This window comes from Sinocyclocheilus anshuiensis, unplaced genomic scaffold (assembly GCF_001515605.1).
Source record: "Sinocyclocheilus anshuiensis isolate Anshui unplaced genomic scaffold, SAMN03320099.WGS_v1.1 scaffold9, whole genome shotgun sequence".
In the NCBI taxonomy this organism is placed as follows: domain Eukaryota; kingdom Metazoa; phylum Chordata; class Actinopteri; order Cypriniformes; family Cyprinidae; genus Sinocyclocheilus; species Sinocyclocheilus anshuiensis.
Genome location: NW_015540887.1, coordinates 1,982,524 through 2,000,748, shown reverse-complemented (window position 1 = coordinate 2,000,748; position 18,225 = coordinate 1,982,524). Strand labels below are relative to the sequence as shown.

Sequence of the window (18,225 nt, the reverse complement as noted above, 5' to 3'; positions counted from 1 at the left end):
TAAAAAAGCTAAACCTAAATAGGGATAGTTCACCCAAAAATGAAACTTCTATTAACATTTACTCACCCTCATGTCAACCCCAACCTGTATTATTTTCCTTACTTGATTTTTTGAAGAGTCCAATTAAGAAATATAACAACACTGTCCCATTGACCTTCACTGCATGGACAAAAAACACAGAACTATTTTTCAAAATATCATATTTTCTGTTCCACAGAAGAAAAAAAGTCATACAAGTTCGAAACAACATGAAGGTAAATAAATAATAACAAAATTGATCTGAGCATGTTTTTTAGGGAAAAAAGTTGCATAAGCCCAGATCAATATGACACGATCTACGATCAATCAGTTCCAAAAGGAAATACAAAACCTGTGCTAATTGAAAGAACACAAGTTGATTAAAGGATTAAATCCAATATTTAATAATAATATAACATAAGAAGAAATTTATAAGCAGTAGGCCAGTTATTTTTGACCAGGAACACCACAAGGATAACAAGGTGGGAAAAAATCCCCAAAAAGCACAAAAATATCAATTTTTACTTGTTACTTGTAAATGCAATAAAATTAACATCTTTTGAAAACAAGAAAATGACTGGAGTACACCATGAGGGTTAAATCTAATTTCAGATTCAAATAATATTTCAACTAGAAGACTGGCTTAAAAGAGATGTTTCCTTTAGTTATTTGTGCAAAGGTGAAAGACAAATTTCTGAATTATTGTTGAAAACAAAACTAACTTAATCATAAAAATGGCGACCTTTCAAATTGAGCATTTTAAATAAGCGAAAACCCATGTAGAATTCTCAAAGTAGTATTATTTTTACTGTGGTAAAGGAGCTCTTCCTAGTAAGCATCCTCTTGTGTGAACTGTGAAAAGAAATGACAGCACATTCTACGTGACGTGACCTGTGCCACCTCATGCTTCACCCAGCTGCTGGAAACCAGACCTCATGACAGCTGAGGAAGCAAGGTTTAGAAAGGAGAGAGAGAAGTGGCCACCGTGTGGGGCGATAACAGTGACAGAAAAATGTGGGTGGGGGCAGATGGGGTGCTAGCTTCACTATTTATAGTTCAGCTTCGCTGCTTGACCCTCATTCTACCACACAGCCTTCAGCGAACCAGGTTTTGCACACCGTACAAACCTTAGAGGCCTAGTCATGAGCAAGACATATTCAGCGTCAGCCGAGACGGCTTCCTCTTATCGCCGTACCTTCGGCTCCGGCCTGGGCTCCTCCATTTTCTCAGGCCGTGCAGGTTCCACTGGATCCTCTCGTGTGTCCTCCAAAGTTTATGAAGTCACCAAGTCCTCCTCTTCTCCCATTTTTTCCAGCCAGCGCGCATCCAGCGCTTCATTTGGTGGTGGATCAATGGTCCGTTCCTATGCAGGCCTTGGTGAGAAGCTGGACTTCAATCTGGCCGACGCCATGAACCAGGACTTCCTCAATACACGCACTAATGAGAAGGCAGAGCTGCAACATCTCAACGACCGTTTCGCCAGCTACATCGAGAAGGTGCGCTTCCTAGAGCAGCAGAACCAAGCCTTGTCTGTGGAGATCGAACGTCTGCGGGGCCGCGAGCCCACGCGCATCGCAGAGTTGTACGATGAGGAGATGAGACAGCTGCGCAGACAGGTGGATGCACTGACCAATCAGAGGTCCCGCATTGAGATAGAGAGGGACAATCTGGCCGATGACCTGCAGAAACTAAAACAGAGGTGAGACCTTCAAGAATTATTTAGGGCTATGCATTTTAAATGACTAAATGTAGACAGCATTGTGTTCATCTTCACTGAAGTTCGAGGTAACAGGATATTGCCATAATTGTTGACCAAACACAAGCTCTGATCTTCAATATCCAGACAGTATCTCTTACAATACTGGTATTGTGTTGAAGTGATTTGGTTGATTTCTCTCAGAGTACATAACTGCTTACTTTATGGAGCCACAGTGACTTTTATTATATAATACACTTAAAAATAAAGGTTCTTTATTGGCATCTATGGCTCCATGAAGAACCTTTTCCATTCCACAAAAGTTTCTATAGAGTATGTTCTTCACACTAAGAAAAAGGAGAACACACACGAAGAACTGTTCAGTGAAAGGTTCTTTGGGGAACCAAAAATGGTTCTTCTATTGTATCGCCGCAAAAAAAAAAAATCCCCTTTTAGAACCTTTATTTTTAAGTGTGTATGTGGGTCCTGGAAGAAGTCACATAGCGTACTGGAAGATGGAGTGGGGAACATGGAAAAGTGCATTAGACATCTACCTACTATTCCTAACTGCTAAACTTCTCCCCAACATTCTAGAACAATATGATTAGTATGCATTCAGGTTCTCCAACAATGACTTAATGGCCAGATTTCTAGAACACAAGCACTAGACATGAAACGGAGACCACAGGAAAGACAGAGGTCAGGACCACCTCAGATGTAAAGACAACATGAATGCAAGAATGCTTATGACAGGGTATACGGTAACTGCAAGTAGTAACCACTGGTGTAACTCAAAGACTGTAAGAGTGTTATTCCTATTTGCAAAAGGACCCAGAGTCACATTACACATTGCTCAGATAGACCGCTATTACTAGCCTCTTCAATATACCCCCTAGCACTGCAGAGAATGTGTGTTCCTAAAAATAATCCTTATCTCCCTTAGTGTGTGTGTGTGTCTGTCTGAGTACATTACACTCAAGGGACCCGCAACCACCCCATGTTATCAGCACTAATTAATGATAACTGTTTAAAGCCTACCAACAGAAATTGCTATTCATAGACATTGTTCAAAGTGAACCGGATGGTTGGCTGCTTTGAAATGACATATAGAAATTATATAATACAACACATTATATGACTTGCAGCTATAGCTATAAGTTATTGCTACCCAGCACTGAGTGAAAAAACACAACTAAAAATAATTTATTATCAGTATTTTAGCTCTCCATTACGTTTTAGAGCCCACAGGGCCTAAAAAAAATCAGTATGATTTATGGCACAACTCCTTTCATCTCTCTGATGAAAATATCAGATGCCATCTGACTGCCAACAATTACATTCATGAAACCAGATATGTGCCACATTAACAACATGCCACTTTCAAAAGTCTCAGGGATGTTTACATTAAAGCTGAGCCTTGTGTGACTCCAAGCAGTATGTGAGAATATAATGTTCTGTCTTGATCTCTATGCATGAAGGAATGACCACTTCAAGTCTCTCTCAGCATATCTCAAAGACAGAGGACACTCAGGACACCTTGGCCATTAGAACAGGCTCTATTTCTGGCCATGTAGGAATTCTTGTATAACAAATTAAAATATACGTCAATAAAGACCATCTTGTTTAAACCGTAAAGTCTTAATGGAGCACTTTAATAAGTATGTTAAGTCATATGATTACTTCAAAATTCTGTGAAGACTCTTAATATCTCTTTCTTCCACAGACTTCAAGAGGAGATCCACCAGAAAGAGGAAGCTGAGAACAACCTCTCTGCTTTTAGAGCTGTATGTTCTTTACACCACCTTTAGTTTTTGGCAAAATGTTGTCAATTTTTAAGAAGGTTTCTTGGGGTGAAACATAAAACGCAAGACCAAAACTTAAGCTTCCTATTGTTCTTGTGTTTTATGTAGGATGTAGATGCTGCAACTCTGGCCAGGCTGGACCTGGAAAGACGTATTGAGGGTCTTCATGAAGAGATTGCATTCCTCAAGAAGATCCATGAGGAGGTTTGTATAAATCTAAAATCACATTCCTCAACATTTCCCAAAACTATACGTGACTAACTGTTCATCTCTTTCACTCTCTGTCTGCAACCTCCCCCACTCTCGTACCCAGCATACAACACGTACACTGACCTTTTACTCACGAGGCTCTGAAGTCAAATACTTTAAATGCTCTCTCTGCTTTTTATTTGACATGTAAGGATAAAATGGTCACATGTGTGTCTGTGTGCGTGTCAGCTGCACACTGACAGTGAGGGGGCAGTGTAAAGCCATGCAACAGATGCATCCCTATAATTAAACAGAGACAGATTCTCTGAGATGCACGCAGCTGTGAGAAGGGCGGTGGAAAAAGAAAAAGGCCTTACAAGGCCTCACAGTCCTACAATTACACATAGCTATCAGAGATAAAAAAAAAAATACTTACAGCTGCACTCTTAAAAATAAAGGCTCCAAAGGGTGTTTTCACAGCAATGCCATTAAGAACCATTTTGGGAACCTTTCAGCAATCAGTTCTTAAAAGAACCAACATTTTAATAATCTGAAGAACATTTTTACACTATACCTTTTGTGAAGTTGAAAGGTTCCATTGATGTTAAAGGTTCTTCATGGAACCATCAATGCCAATAAAGAACCTGCATTTTTAAAAGTATGTGTTTTATACACTAAACATTCAACATCCTGGATTCCATTGACAAAGTCGCATTTGATTCCCACTTTATTCTCAACAATGACACTAACTTGTTTCATACACCCATCAAGCCTAAACTTGTCAAGTAAAATGACAGTACATAAGCTCACTCTGAAGCCACGTCTCTCTGTTTACCTTTTCCTTTAGGAGATCCGTGAGCTGCAAAACCAGATGCAGGAGAGTCAGGTGCAGATCCAAATGGACATGTCCAAACCAGACCTGACTGCCGCCCTCAGGGACATCCGCGTGCAGTACGAGGCTATCGCTGCCAAGAATATCGCCGAGGCTGAGGAATGGTACAAGTCTAAGGTCTGTATCAGAGATTTTGGACAGGCACACAAAGGCTATACTGAGATCTATGTATCTAGACTGAAAGAAGCCAGGTGTTTGAGCTAAAATATTTTGTTTCACCCACAGGTGTCAGATCTGAACCAGGCAGTAAACAAGAATAATGATGCTCTCAGACAAGCCAAGCTGGAGACCATGGAGTTCCGTCACCAGCTCCAGTCCTACACTTGTGAGGTCGACTCTCTCAAGGGAACCGTAAGTCCTTAAAGATTCTGTGCATGGGCTCTAAGCCGAGTTATTATTTCCCAGCCAAAACAAATATTAGCTGAGCCTCAGCACACCTGAATCCATCTTATTACCAATTATGAAGTCTTTCGTATGTTTCCCCAGGTGCTCAATGAGCAAATTTGATTCAGCAAAGAGCTAGTAATGGCCCACAGTAGCGCTAGAAATATCTACTGGAACTCATCCGCAGTTTTTATTAATACTCCACTCAAGTATTAATAAATACTGCTTTTTCTCTTCCCCTCTGTACATCAGTTTCACCCTACTTCTTGTCTTTACTTCTCACTTTCTCCATCTTTTTGTCATTCCTTCTGCAGAATGAGTCTTTGATGAGGCAAATGAGGGAGATGGAGGAGAGTACGGGTCGTGAGGCCGGTGGTTATCAGGACACCATTGCCCGCCTTGAGGCTGAAATCGCAAAAATGAAGGATGAGATGGCTCGCCATCTCCGTGAGTACCAGGATCTGCTTAATGTTAAGATGGCACTTGATGTGGAGATCGCCACCTACAGGAAGCTTCTGGAAGGAGAGGAGAGCAGGTAAGAGATGGAAAGTATTTAGACACACTTAGATTGCTAATTGCTCCCTTAAATGATATAACAAAGCTTTATTTTATGTGATTATTTTTCATATTTCCAGGATCTCCTTGCCTGTGCAGTCCTTCTCTACCTTGAGTTTCAGAGGTGGGTTCTTCACAAGAAAATCTACTTTTACACTTCTTAAAGGGACAGTTCACCTACAAAAATTACAATTCGGCTATAGTTCTAAACATATGACACATATATGATTTATTTTGTGCAATTGTTTTTGTCCATACAATGAAAGTCATTGGGGTTTTGAAACAACGTTGGAAACCACTGACTCATCTTAAAAAAAAAAAAAAAAAAAAAAAAGGTAGAAAGGTTTGAAAGAACATGAGGGTGAAAAAATGGTTGAACTGGTTGAATAGAGATTTTTGATCCACAATTTTCAAAATTCACAAAATCCACAAGGGGGGGCAAAGCCATTGTTTTTTTTTTTAATCCTTACCTCTCCGCCTGCTTTGTTGTGTTTGAGCACCTCAACTTATGATGATATCAATAACATAGTATGTATGTATTTACCATGTGAGGGTGAGTTTAATGATGCCGTGGTTGTGAATTGTTGCCATAGAGACAAGCCCAGAGCAGCAGCACCAGCAACAACAGCGTGCATCTGAAGTCCACTCTAAGAAAACAGTTCTGATCAAGACTATTGAGACCCGGGATGGCGAGGTAACAACAACACACAAACAAACACTTGCAAACAGGCTAGTAATTGCTTGATACAATTATTGTAATTTATGGATTTTACAGGCTATCTAACCTCATATTCGTGTTATACACAAACACACACATATATATTGTATATGCGTGCATATAATCATTATAATTAAAATAATTTTCTATTTTACTCTAGACTAGGACAAGTGAGGGCATGAGTGCCCTCAGTGCTCAGTGTGTAAGTTCAGCCATGGCTCATCTGTCTGTACAGTCTTTTTCCAAAAAAGTCCTGTTCCCTATTAACCAGCACTGGGTTTCACTACAGAATCCTCCAATTCTCATGTGTATCACTGTTAATATCTGTTAGTATCAGCTCTGCTGAATATCACTGTTTCTGCACAGCACATATGGAGAAGTTCATTTATCAAAGAATGTGTCCTTGCACTAGTCCAGTATTGATTTCCAGCAGGAAATGGGCTGTTTTAACTTATAGAAACTCCTTTCCCAACTGTCTCTGTTCCTTATTACGGAGTATCGACCCATTCACTTTAAAGCGCTTTTCTGTTTTCCCAACATGTATATGCAGCCATCTGTGCATGTGAATCATCTGTATCCTGTTCAGACACTGTCGCGCTAATCATTTCCCTTTTTTCTCTCTCTTTAGGTCGTCAGTGAGTCTACACAGCACCAGCAGGACATCATGTAAAGCCTATGAAACAGAATTGAGTTTCATAAAATCCCTTTTTCTAACTTAAATTTTCACCGATGGCCTCGGGCTTTTTATGCACACGCCCAGTTTTGCCATGACCCATTACCGCATGTGTGGATGACACAGACAAAAGGAAAAGTGAGCTGAAGAACAAGAGGGAGAACGAGCAAAATGGCATAATATGCATACTGTTTGGAGAGTCCTGAAAGTGGCCAGTTGATCCGAGTTTTTGTTGATATGAATGTATGTGTGCATGTGTGGTAGGGTCATATCTGAGAAGCTGTGTTCCAATGCTACAAAGACAATAAACTGCACTGTATTTTCTTCCTATAAAATCGAAGGCCTCTGTACTTTTGGATTAAACTCATACATAGTAGTAATATATGTTTTAAGTCAATTTACTACAAAAGACAAATAAAATGCACCATGTTTTCCTCCAATAAAATTGAAGGCTTCTGTAATTTTGGATTAATCTCATACTACTATAGTATATAGTAAAAAAAATAATAATTTCAATTCAAGTATTTGCTACAAAACAGACAATACACTCCACTGTCTTTTACTTCTATAAAATTGAAGGCTCCTGTGATTTTGGATTCTCATGCATAATATATAGTATTTTTCAATTGAAATCAATTTCTGTGTAGACAACAACACTACCTTAAAATCTTGGCTATAAAAAAGATATTGAACATCAACATGAAGTGTTGTTGCACTTGCAAAAGATTAATGCATACTGACCGTTTGTGAATACAGTGTATTAAATAGCCTTTTGTGCAAAATAAAAATAGTAAAATAATTATGAAACAAAAAATGTAATTTCTGTAAACTGAAAATTGTAATTAATAAATTGCATAAAATGACCAGTTTCATTTATGAAAACACCCATAAAGTGTATAGTCTAAAGTTGACAAAAATGTTTGAACTAGGTGTTTGAAACCAACATGCACCTGCTAGAGATCCAAATAAATCACAACAGGGAATAAACTGACAGGTTGAATAAATCATGCGAAGAGATTTCACAGTAAAATACCACCTTCTGTCCTAATTCAGCATCCAGCTCTTTGTTCCTGAGGCGAAGGCAGTCACATATGTTCAGACTCACAACACTATAACCTTCACTCTATCACCTTACCTCACTTTATACTGACAGGTTATGAACGCATCATCATAACCTTAATGAGACTCTTTTATTAGCGTTAACTCTGACCTTTAAAAAGCCTTCTGGGCTGTGTTGTGTTTCACGCTTGCACGTCTGTTTCTGTGTCAGTGCAAGGTAGGTTTGAAAATAAAAATGAAAAGAAAGAGTAATGCTGCTGCAAGCTGGAGAAATCAAAACCTTTAACCTTTGATTAATCTTTGAATGAATCAAACGTCCCTGCAATGTTGAGACAACTGATAAAAATAAATCCAATTTTAATCTTATTAATTTTAATCTAATTAAATTTATATAATTTGGCACAAAGTACCCCAAAAATACAGACATGAACCAGCATGCAGTCTTTTATCACCAGATTTCAAAAATACACAAAAAAGGAACAATACTGTCACTGGGGCAGTATGTGGACTTCAGGGCATTCACTGCCTTTAAACCCAGGTTATCATCATTCTAAACCCTGCTTCCGGTCCTTGATTCTGATTGGTTGAGCCGTGTTCGAAGCTGTTGTAAATTAAAGCAATAAGCCGTGGTTTACAGTGAATTTATAACAGCTAAGGGGCGTTGTTCGGAACGACGCGAAGCGGAGTGCCTAAAACCCCCTTAGCTGTTATAAATTCACTGTAATCCACGGCTTCACAGGGCTTATTGCTTTTATAAAATGGTTATTCCATATACGTAGTTAGGCTTCACAAAATAAAACAGAGCAAATAAAGTGTAATGATATTAATAAAAACAGTATTCTTCCACCAAACAATGTAGTTCCTCAGAAACAGTTGCGGTTGCAACAAAGTGGCTGCCGAGCAACACACAAAGTAAACAAAGGTGTATGTTTGTGGAGTAATTTCAAAGAGTATATAAGGGCTTCTATACTATTTGGTAATTTACAACAGCTTCGAACGCGGCTCAACCAATCAGAATCAAGGACCGGAACTATCCATTTTATAATACTCTACAAACATACACATCTTTGTTTCTGTGTGTTGCTCGGCAATCACTTTGTTGCAACTCCGCGTCGTACCTAACATATATACATATCTATGCCTAACAAGGCCCCTTAGCTGTTAAAAATTCACTGTAAACCACGGCTTCTTGGGGCTTATTGCTTTATTTTAACACAGCGTGAAGGAACATTTCACACTTGTAAATTAGAAGTGGGGTTAGCACTGCTTTTTACCCGGGATAATGAAACTTTGCAGGAGTGCCAAACTTGTTCAGTGTAAAGCAATGCGATGCGGTGTTACAATGTTACGGCTTGATGCTTAGCAACAGACTTTTCACGTGTTTTTACAGTCACGGAAACACTGCACATTGCAGTTAATTTCTTACCTGTGTAATCCACCGAAAAAAGTCAATTCAGGAAAATGTTGCCTGTTCGGTCCGCACTCCGCACTAATACGAAGACGCGCAATGCTATAGCTGTTATGTAACAGATCACGTGCTGTGTTCATCCAATCACTGACTCCGCAAATATGCAAATAAGAATGTTAAAGGGATAGTTCACTCAAAAAATAATTACATACCCTCGTGTAGTTCCAAACCCGTAAGACCTTCGTTCATCTTCGAAACACAAGATATTTTTGATGAAATCTGAGAGCTTTCTGAGCCTCCATAGACAGCAACACAACTACGACGTTCAAGGCCCAGAAAGGTAGTAAGGACTTTGTTAAAATAGTCCATGTGACATCAGTGGTTCAACTGTAATTTTATGAAGCTACTAGAATACTTTGTGTGCAAAGAAAACAAAAATAACGACTTTATTCAACAATTTTTTCTCTTCCATGTCAGTCTTTGACGCACGTTCACGAGAGTATCACGACACATGCGTGTGCATTCCTCTGCTTGCAAACAAAGCACAGCACATCCGGTTCTACGTTCTACACCAACTCCTGCATCATTAACATCACACGTATGCATCATGGTACTCTTGAGAATGTGCGTCGACAAATACCAAACCCAAACTCAAATCCTGACACAGGCCAGGGTTAATCATTTCAAGTGTGAAAAGCCCTTTATGTACTAAATTGTATTTTTAGAGTACTAATATTTATCTTAAAGGTACTATATACCCTATAAAGGTAAATAAGATACAAATATGTAAGAGTAAAAAAGGTGCAAAGGGTATCTCCCCAGTGATAGCATTGTACCTTTTTTTCTAAGAATGTGGTTGTTGGTATTGTTAGTGTTGGGTTAAAGATGGGGTTCTCCCTCTAATTGAAATGACAAGAAATGTCACACAGAGATTGTGGGGCTATTAATACAACAGAGTACAAACCAGGCTGTAAGTAGGAGCATATAATCATGCTAAAACTAGCTGATAGTGTCTTCTAATCAAGAGAATCTAGACCACCACAGAAAGCGTGTATTCTGAGCACGTACTCATGAATGAAAGAGAAGCCTTACCAGTTCAGCCCCTCGGTCTGAGACTCAGTAGACATAAACTAGACCCTTTCACCTTAAAAAAAGATGAGATAGTGACCATTGCATAAAAGCAAATAAATAATTTGCTAGCTAAAACTATCCAACAGCTCATAAGATGCGAGTCAAATAAAGGACAAGTGAGTATTTCTGTATTATGAAAAACTGCAATTCGAGACATCTCGGATAATTTAAAGGAAACCACACAGCTGAAATCACATCTCTAGCTTTTTCCATCAATTTGCAAGTAAAACAATAGGATGACAACAACAATCCATTTTAATGTGATTTTTCATTTTCCTCTTTGTAAATGAATTCTACCCCTGCAGGGATATGCACATTTATTTTCAAAATGGAAAATTATGCTGTGCATCACAGAGCTGCTTGAGCATGTTTTGTCTTTATTGTTGGCGCATTCCCACCAGTAGCTAGTTCACACAATTTAATATGTTTCACCCAGTGCCTCAAAGGCATCTACCGCCACGTTCTTTGCCATCTATCTGCCAACTTATTTTTTAAACAGTGTGTTAAGAGGAAAATGGACACATACTCACATGTACTTGACTTCAGGAGCACAACATTTATGGTTATCAGTACTGTACAAATACATGCTCAAGAATAATAATAATAATAATCATAATAATAATAATGGTCAACATCAATTTAATTACATACAGAGCTCCACTTGAAGTCTTAATCTAATAAATTAGAAATAAATTATAATTACAAATAACTATCAATGGGACAATTAAAAAAACAGTTCTTCAACACACAGATGTAACCACTTAGAAAAAAAAATTATAAAATTAATCAAAGCACTAGTAATAATACAGAATTGCATGTAAGCATATTTACATTCAGACAATGTACAAAAATTTACAAGAAAGCCAATCTGTCACTTTAAAAGACACGGTCAACAGAGAGGAATTTAAGCCTTTGAGCCCTTTCAATACTTCAGAGTGAAGAAAAGATTATACTTTTGCTCAGACAGCCCTGATAAACACAGACGGGAAACTGGGTGTGAAATCACCCCGCATCCGAACATGAAGGTAAATCAGAAATTAAGACTTAACCCTGCTGCCAATCTACTGCAGACTCACAGTATGACAAATGCTTTCACACATCCATACACACTCAACACACAAAATACACATACAGACACACTCTGTCTATATATCTCTCTCTCTCCTTTTCATGCTTTCTACACACACAGAAATACACAAAATCTTTTTCTGTGAGAAGTCCACCACTTCTACTAAATCTCTTCCACCCTTCTTATGCATCTTTCTTTAAACCCTTTCAAAACTCTCTCTTGTAGGCAAGGTCAAGGACACTTAAATCACTCACACAAAACCCCTTAGTGTTCACAGTTACATCGTTAGGGCTCTTCTCGATGCCACAGCCCCTGAGATTTAACTGGGAGCCACCCAAACACCCAAAGTCTCTAGATACTAAGAGAAAAACAACTAAAAACATAAACAGAAAAACAACTAAAAACAGATTAAAGTGTACATCTACAACACAAAAGCAATGGTGGCACTTTCCCCACATGCATTGGCTAACAATAAACGCACATTTCAGTATATGCTTGTGCAATAGGCTCAGATTGAATAGAGATTGTGTTCACCATACACGATTTGACAGATTTTGTGTAGGCCCTGACACAGAGCAGATAAAGCCATTTGAAACATTATAAAATGTTACACACCTCCCTGCCCGTGCTGTAAACACAATGTTATCTGAAACATCTTTAATAGGTCAGGAGGACTGAAGTTTGAATCTGTAAACTGGATATACGAATAGTCCGTCTGGCAGAAGCCATGCATGCTTTATGACAGTTTAGTCGCATAAAAGCCAAGGCCGTATTTAGTCCCGAGTTCAGATTGAACATAATGGATCTTCTTTAAAACTTCTGCTGTGGTAATGAGACCGTTCTTCTCGGATGGATTAAAACAGCAGCCTAATTATGGGAAGATGAGCCTCGGAGGAGCAGACACACATACAACAACCATCTTCAGCAATATATAATAGAGTTAAATGCAAGAGAACAGAGCCATACTGTGGTTACGCATTGTTTCGTAGGCATACAATCCATTTGCTGCAACTTCTCTGGCATTAAAAAAAAAATCATGGGAATACAGCAAATGGATTTAGGTATGAAAGTTCCGTCAGCCATTGTGACAGCTGAAGTAATCGCATGCTCTAAGATCTGATCCGGCCACAAAGTTTTCGGTTCTCGGAATGGTTTGTGCAGTGCAATTCCTGTTCATTAAAAGTTACAGGGTCAACCTCTCACTGCGGGGCCTGTATGGGCTGTTAGGGGCACTTGGGAGCCATAGTCATAGTCCAAATCTACAACATGTGAGCCGCCAATCAACCTGCCATGAGAGTAGCCCCTCCTGTCCGTACGTCTGTCACGGAAGTTCTGGATGTAACTCTAAAAGAGAAAGCGAACGTGCAAATCAATATCTGATAAATTGAAAATATAAGCATAGGGATTTGTTTGTCAGGTTTCGCAGATCTGGTTTTCCCAGACAGACGACTGATACTTACTGGAGAAAGTACATCTCCATCGAAGCGGCGAATGGTGTTGGGTTTCCGGCGGTGGGTGGGCTCCGGAGGCTGGAGTTTGGGAGGAGGGTTTGGGGGATGAGGGTTGGTCTGAAGGGGGTGGTGGTACTTCTGTTGCTGCGGCGACTGTTTCTGTGGCTTTTTCTTCTTTTTCTTTTGGCATTCCCTTCTTTCTTCTTTTTGACGAATTCGCATTAACTGCACTCGTCTCTGCTGGTGACTGATGAAGACTTAAAAAAAACGGAATTAAGAAAGACAGATATTAATGGAAGATATTTTCTTACATGGCTTTAGCACATCAGGTCACTACTGCAAAACAGAGGTGTTATTCTACTCTGTAAAGACACGATGCAGTGTGTATTGGCTGGGTCTCTCAAACAGTGGTCCAAAGCCAAGCTGATAAACAAACCGTTGAGTGTTTTGACACATTCTGCCCTGTGCAGGGCTAAATCGACATTCTGTTCCCTGTCATTATTAAAAACAGATGGATTATTTCTGCCCATTCAGTCACTCTGTTGTGCCTCAACAGCTTCGTGGACCATCTGTCAGGGAATTCATGTAATGATCTTTCTCTCTCGCTTTCTCCCTAAGAAAACACTCCTCCCACTCTCGCCTCTATTCTTCTGCCCCTTCCTCATCGCGGCCCCCTCCCCCATTCCCGCCAAAGAAGGGCCTAGCTTGTAGTCATGGCAACCACCCCCCAGCGCAGTTCACGCCGCCTGTTCTCCCAGTGCGCACTTTAATTCTGAATATTAGCACAACGTTTTGTTTAGCCTTGCACTTGACAAGGAAAAGTAGAGTATGTATGTGTACTTTTATAAGAGAACTGCTCAAGGTGCTTCCTTTGTTTTTAACTTCCCACCAATTCTGTTCTTATTTTGGGATAAGTATTCTTGTTCTTAGTTATCAGTCATAGACCTTGGTCAAGGTAGCGCCATATTTAATTTCTGACAGGAGTGAAAACTACTAGGCTGTAAGGGATACAAGTACAGTGCGTTCAATGGATTGTACTGTTGTTTAGCAACATATCAACCGTTCAACTGACTAAACGTCTTTCCGAAAAAAAGACGTTTTAAGTAATAAAAATGACATGATTTAGGACCTTTACACAGTGTGTTCCATTGCCTATCCCTCACAGCTTTATTTTCATTTGCGTTCAATTCAATATGGCATCTAACCCAACTGAGGTCTATAGAGAGTGTGACTTCTACCCTTGGAAATTTAATGCTCGTGGTTGCTTTCTACAAGACAGTGATGAAGCAATTTAAAAATCCCCATTCATGGATTTCAGGTCAGGCCTTCCCATTGATCACTCTGAGACTATGGGAGCTTGTATGCAGGGCACAGCTGAGCCAGTCTGATCTCCACAGGATCACCACAGTAAGTAATGAACTAGGACACCCATAAATAGAAAAGCGGCAAAAACCTTATGACCTCAAAACACCCAGAATACCCAGGGGGAAGTTTCAGAAAGACACCTTGTTGTAATGAAGTCCACAGAGGGACGTCCTCTTAAAGGAATAGTTCACTCAAAAATATCAGTTCTGCGGTTGCAAACTCATATGGCTTTCTTTCTGTTGCAGAACACAAAAGAAGATATTTCGAAGAATGTTTTGGATTCTTTTGTCCATATTATGAAAATCAATGTCTGAAACTTTAAAGAACTGAAAGGGGCATACTTATGTATTCACTCATTTGAGCTTGAAAGTTTTGGACCCCACTGACTTTCATTATGTACAAAAACTGTTGAGACATTCTTCAAAATACCTTCTACAAACTCAAAAAAAAAAAAAAAGTTTGAAACAACATAAGGGTGAAAATATAGTGACAAAATATTTATTTTGGAGTGAACCATTCCTTGAAAGGATTTAATGGTGATGTTACTGTTACACCAGGGGTGTTCAATCATGCTCCTGTAGGGCCACAATCCTACAGAGTTTAGCTCCAATCCTAATTAAACACAGCTGAACCAGTTAATGAAGGACTTCAGGATTACTGGGCTTTATCCGAAATCACCCCCTATACCCTCATTCACTATTCCCTACATTACTCCACTAATGAATGAGTGAATGAAAACAAGTGATCAAATTCGGACACCGAATACATCAGAAGCGTTGTGGACACAATCTGGTGAGAATCGTGACCCTCAGAATGCATGGGTATTCTCTAATGGCTATTGGTTAAGTGCACATTGGTTGTACAATCATTATTGCAGTACACTATAAGATTGAATGAGTGCACTTAATAATGTCCACTATGGATTTGAAAACCACATTAAATGTCTGAACTTTCAAACAGCACTTTATAAAAGTATGGGGGTGATTTCTGTAAACTCTTGAGGAATGGACTAGGATTGGACACCACTTGTGTTACACTAAAGTCCAGAGTTTACTTCATTTTCTGCGTTCCACCCCATCTAGCACACAGTTGAGTGCACAGAGCCATTTAAAGTATACTTCATTGACCATGAGCATGGACGGATGAACTATCTAGTGGACCTTTGTTTTTGAGTTCTTAAAGCATTCGCACATGCGGTGTTGCCCATGGACATATAAATCTGTCTGCATGCGGATGGTGTGCGCAGACATCAACGGGCTGTGATGATGACAGAATTTGCACAGACACACACAGACTGTGTGCAAGTCATAGGCTTAAAGGGATAGTTCACTCAAAAACGAAATTTACTCACCCTCAAGTTGTTCTTACACCATGTCCTAACTGGATGCTTCACGACAATCAGATGTGAAACAGCTATGCGACATAACAAAATCAATCAAATATCACAGCCAGTCAGAAGCACGTGTGGGCAGGATCTCTCTGAAAGTGCACTGCACTCACGTAGAAATGAATACATTTATAATCAAATTTATAAATAGTAAACCTTTTCAACATTATTAAAAGTACATACTTGGTATGGACCGGTACCATCTTTTTATGGAATAAACTTGTTGAGTTCACATTTTTAACTTGCATGTTTTAATTTATTTTCAAGATCTATTCTAACTCAAATTAGACACTTTTAACATTGAATGAAGTACATGATCAATTCCTGAGATTATCATTGTCATAGTGTGTATGCCGTTTCTAAAATAGAATCCCCTGTCGCGGCTGGAACAAAAACTCAGATTAACATGGAAAAGATACCTTTTTGTGTGTCGCTGTGTCACACAAAGTCTGGTTAGGACACAGTGTAAACCTGTATGAGTTGTATCAATGTATGTTGAACACAAAAGAAGATATTTTTAGGAATGTTTGCTGTTGCTGTTAATAGTAGCCATAGCCATTGATTTCCATAGTATGGAAGAAATACTACTAAAGTCAATGGCTACCGTCAACTGTTTGGTTACCAACATTCTTCAAAATATCTTCTTTTGTGTTCAACATAATAAAGAAACTCATTCAGGTTTGGAACAACTTGAGGGTGAGTAAATGACAGAATTTTCATTTTGGGTGAACTATCTCTTTAAGCCACAACCTTGTCCCTTTCCCAACAATCACTTGCCAAACTTACCTTCTGTGTGTGAATATCCTTCAGCCGTGACCTTCCACTGAATAAGAACACCCAGCAGCGCCAGCACAGGCCAAACTCCCATGACCACCCATGTGAACCAACACACTGGGCGAGGTGGATCCACCTTCACCCTCTCATAGATATACCGCGTTAAAGCGAAGAGCTCGACAAAATAATCCACAGTCACAGTCACCACAGCTGATCCGAAGACGGCGGTGGACAGGGTGGTGAAACAGCGCTGCCACTGCAACGTGAGCACAGCAAACAGCATTCCCGAGCCCAGCAGCACACCCAGGGGAAGCCACACTGTCCTCGGGTGATAAAACTCCTCCAGAACCACCAGAGAGGCCAGGGCCACCAGTAAACCCAGGAGAAGTCCAACCATGAAAAGCCCCACGCTGCGGACCAGCATAGTGACCAAACCACACAATGTGCCAATGCCCAGGCCTATGCCCACACTGGCCTCCACACTGAGCTGAGTATCCATGACCCTCTCCTTATAGCAGAGCATGAAGATGATGATGGAACCGAACATCAGACCCGTGAGAAACATTACAGCCTTGAAGCAGCGGTACCCTACAAAAGAAGAAAGGTGGAGAGGAAAGGATAGGGGAGGAGGAGGAGGGGGTGGGAAAGAAAATGATTTTGGAAGAGATTATTCTTTTATTAGCAAATGGCATCGCAATTAAAAATATGTAGATAACGATGATAAGCTCTGAACATTTGTATTCAATATGGATAAGTCTAACAGCCTATCACACATGCAGCAGAAATAAATGGGACTGTCACCTTTTGACCTGCATGTCAATATTCATGCCAATTTTAAGCTACAGGTGAAAAATTACATTCAAAATACACACTGAAACAATCTTTTAGGAAAAGAAATACTACTATTGCATAATAATTTACTTTTATAATACTTTATGTAATTTACTGCTATATTCATATTATTTGATTTTTTAATGAATATTGTACAACCAAGATATTTTTCATGTTTTAATGTATACAGCATACAAGTTCTGTTGTGCAGGACCTTATTTGACAAAAAATAAAAAGTTAATTGTTATATTTTCATTTAATTACATTTTAAAAGTATTCTATTCAAGTAAACTATTCAAGTAAATTCATTGCATTAGATTATATTCAGCTATTCAAGTAAATTAATTTCATTAGATACCATTTTTGATGATACATTTTAGTGGTCGACCGATATATCGCCAAGGCCGATATTTGGCATTTTTCAAATATCGGCATCGGCCGTTAAGTTTTTCTGTTTGGCCGATGTGATCGAGGCGGGATTTATTTTGACGGCGCTGAGAACGGCTGCAGCGCCTGAGCACACAACGCTTTAGTGCTGGGCGGTATACCGGTTCATACTGAATACCCGTGTTTATTTTTGTTATGATATGAATTTTTAAAATACCGGTGTATGTCGCTTAAACAACGTTCGGAACGCGACGCTGTTTGAAAGGGGTCCCTTTTCACGGTTGCACTGTGGTGAGGGAACAGCTGTATGTGTTACTAAGCGTGAAAGTTCCGAAACTGAAGCTGTAGAACTAATAGAACGTGATGACACAGAAGAACTCATCCACAATATCCACATTGACCGCCACAAATATCCACCGCCCCCTGCCATCAGCTC

The 18,225-nt window shown here is 39.4% G+C and overlaps 2 protein-coding genes across 3 annotated transcripts in view; one reads left to right on the top strand and one right to left on the bottom strand.

Annotated features, from left to right (window-relative positions):
- Window positions 1-999: 999 nt before the first annotated feature.
- LOC107688742 (desmin-like) lies at window positions 1,000-7,373 on the top strand. Of its 2 annotated transcripts, XM_016486492.1 has the most exons (10): window positions 1,000-1,717; window positions 3,438-3,498; window positions 3,625-3,720; window positions 4,553-4,714; window positions 4,823-4,948; window positions 5,296-5,516; window positions 5,617-5,660; window positions 6,130-6,230; window positions 6,415-6,456; window positions 6,883-7,373. In XM_016486492.1, the coding sequence occupies exons 1-10, from the start codon at window positions 1,161-1,163 to the stop codon at window positions 6,922-6,924; spliced, it is 1,452 nt and encodes a 483-aa protein (XP_016341978.1). In that variant the 5' UTR covers window positions 1,000-1,160; the 3' UTR covers window positions 6,925-7,373. The 2 variants fall into 2 exon arrangements, with proteins under 2 accessions (XP_016341978.1, XP_016341979.1); XM_016486493.1 differs by lacking the exon at window positions 6,415-6,456 and having other exon boundaries at window positions 1,016-1,717.
- Window positions 7,374-11,486: 4,113 nt separating this feature from the next.
- The window catches only part of LOC107688741 (transmembrane protein 198-B-like), a 46,840-nt gene continuing 40,101 nt past the window's right edge, over window positions 11,487-18,225 (bottom strand). Inside the window, exons 4-6 of the mRNA XM_016486491.1 lie at window positions 16,584-17,159; window positions 13,055-13,302; window positions 11,487-12,938 (exon numbers count right to left, since the gene is read on the bottom strand). Of these exons, the coding sequence (XP_016341977.1) occupies window positions 12,786-12,938; window positions 13,055-13,302; window positions 16,584-17,159 (977 nt within the window). The 3' untranslated portion in view covers window positions 11,487-12,785. The remainder of the gene's footprint in view (window positions 12,939-13,054; window positions 13,303-16,583; window positions 17,160-18,225) is intronic.

Coding starts and splice junctions, on each gene's coding strand:
- LOC107688742 (XM_016486492.1), top strand. CDS start 1,161: ATGAGCAAGACATATTCAGCGTCAGCCGAGACGGCTTCCTCTTATCGC. Junction 3,721..4,552: donor TCAAGAAGATCCATGAGGAG/GTTTGTATAAAT, acceptor CTTTTCCTTTAG/GAGATCCGTGAGCTGCAAAA. Junction 6,457..6,882: donor GTGCCCTCAGTGCTCAGTGT/GTAAGTTCAGCC, acceptor CTCTCTCTTTAG/GTCGTCAGTGAGTCTACACA.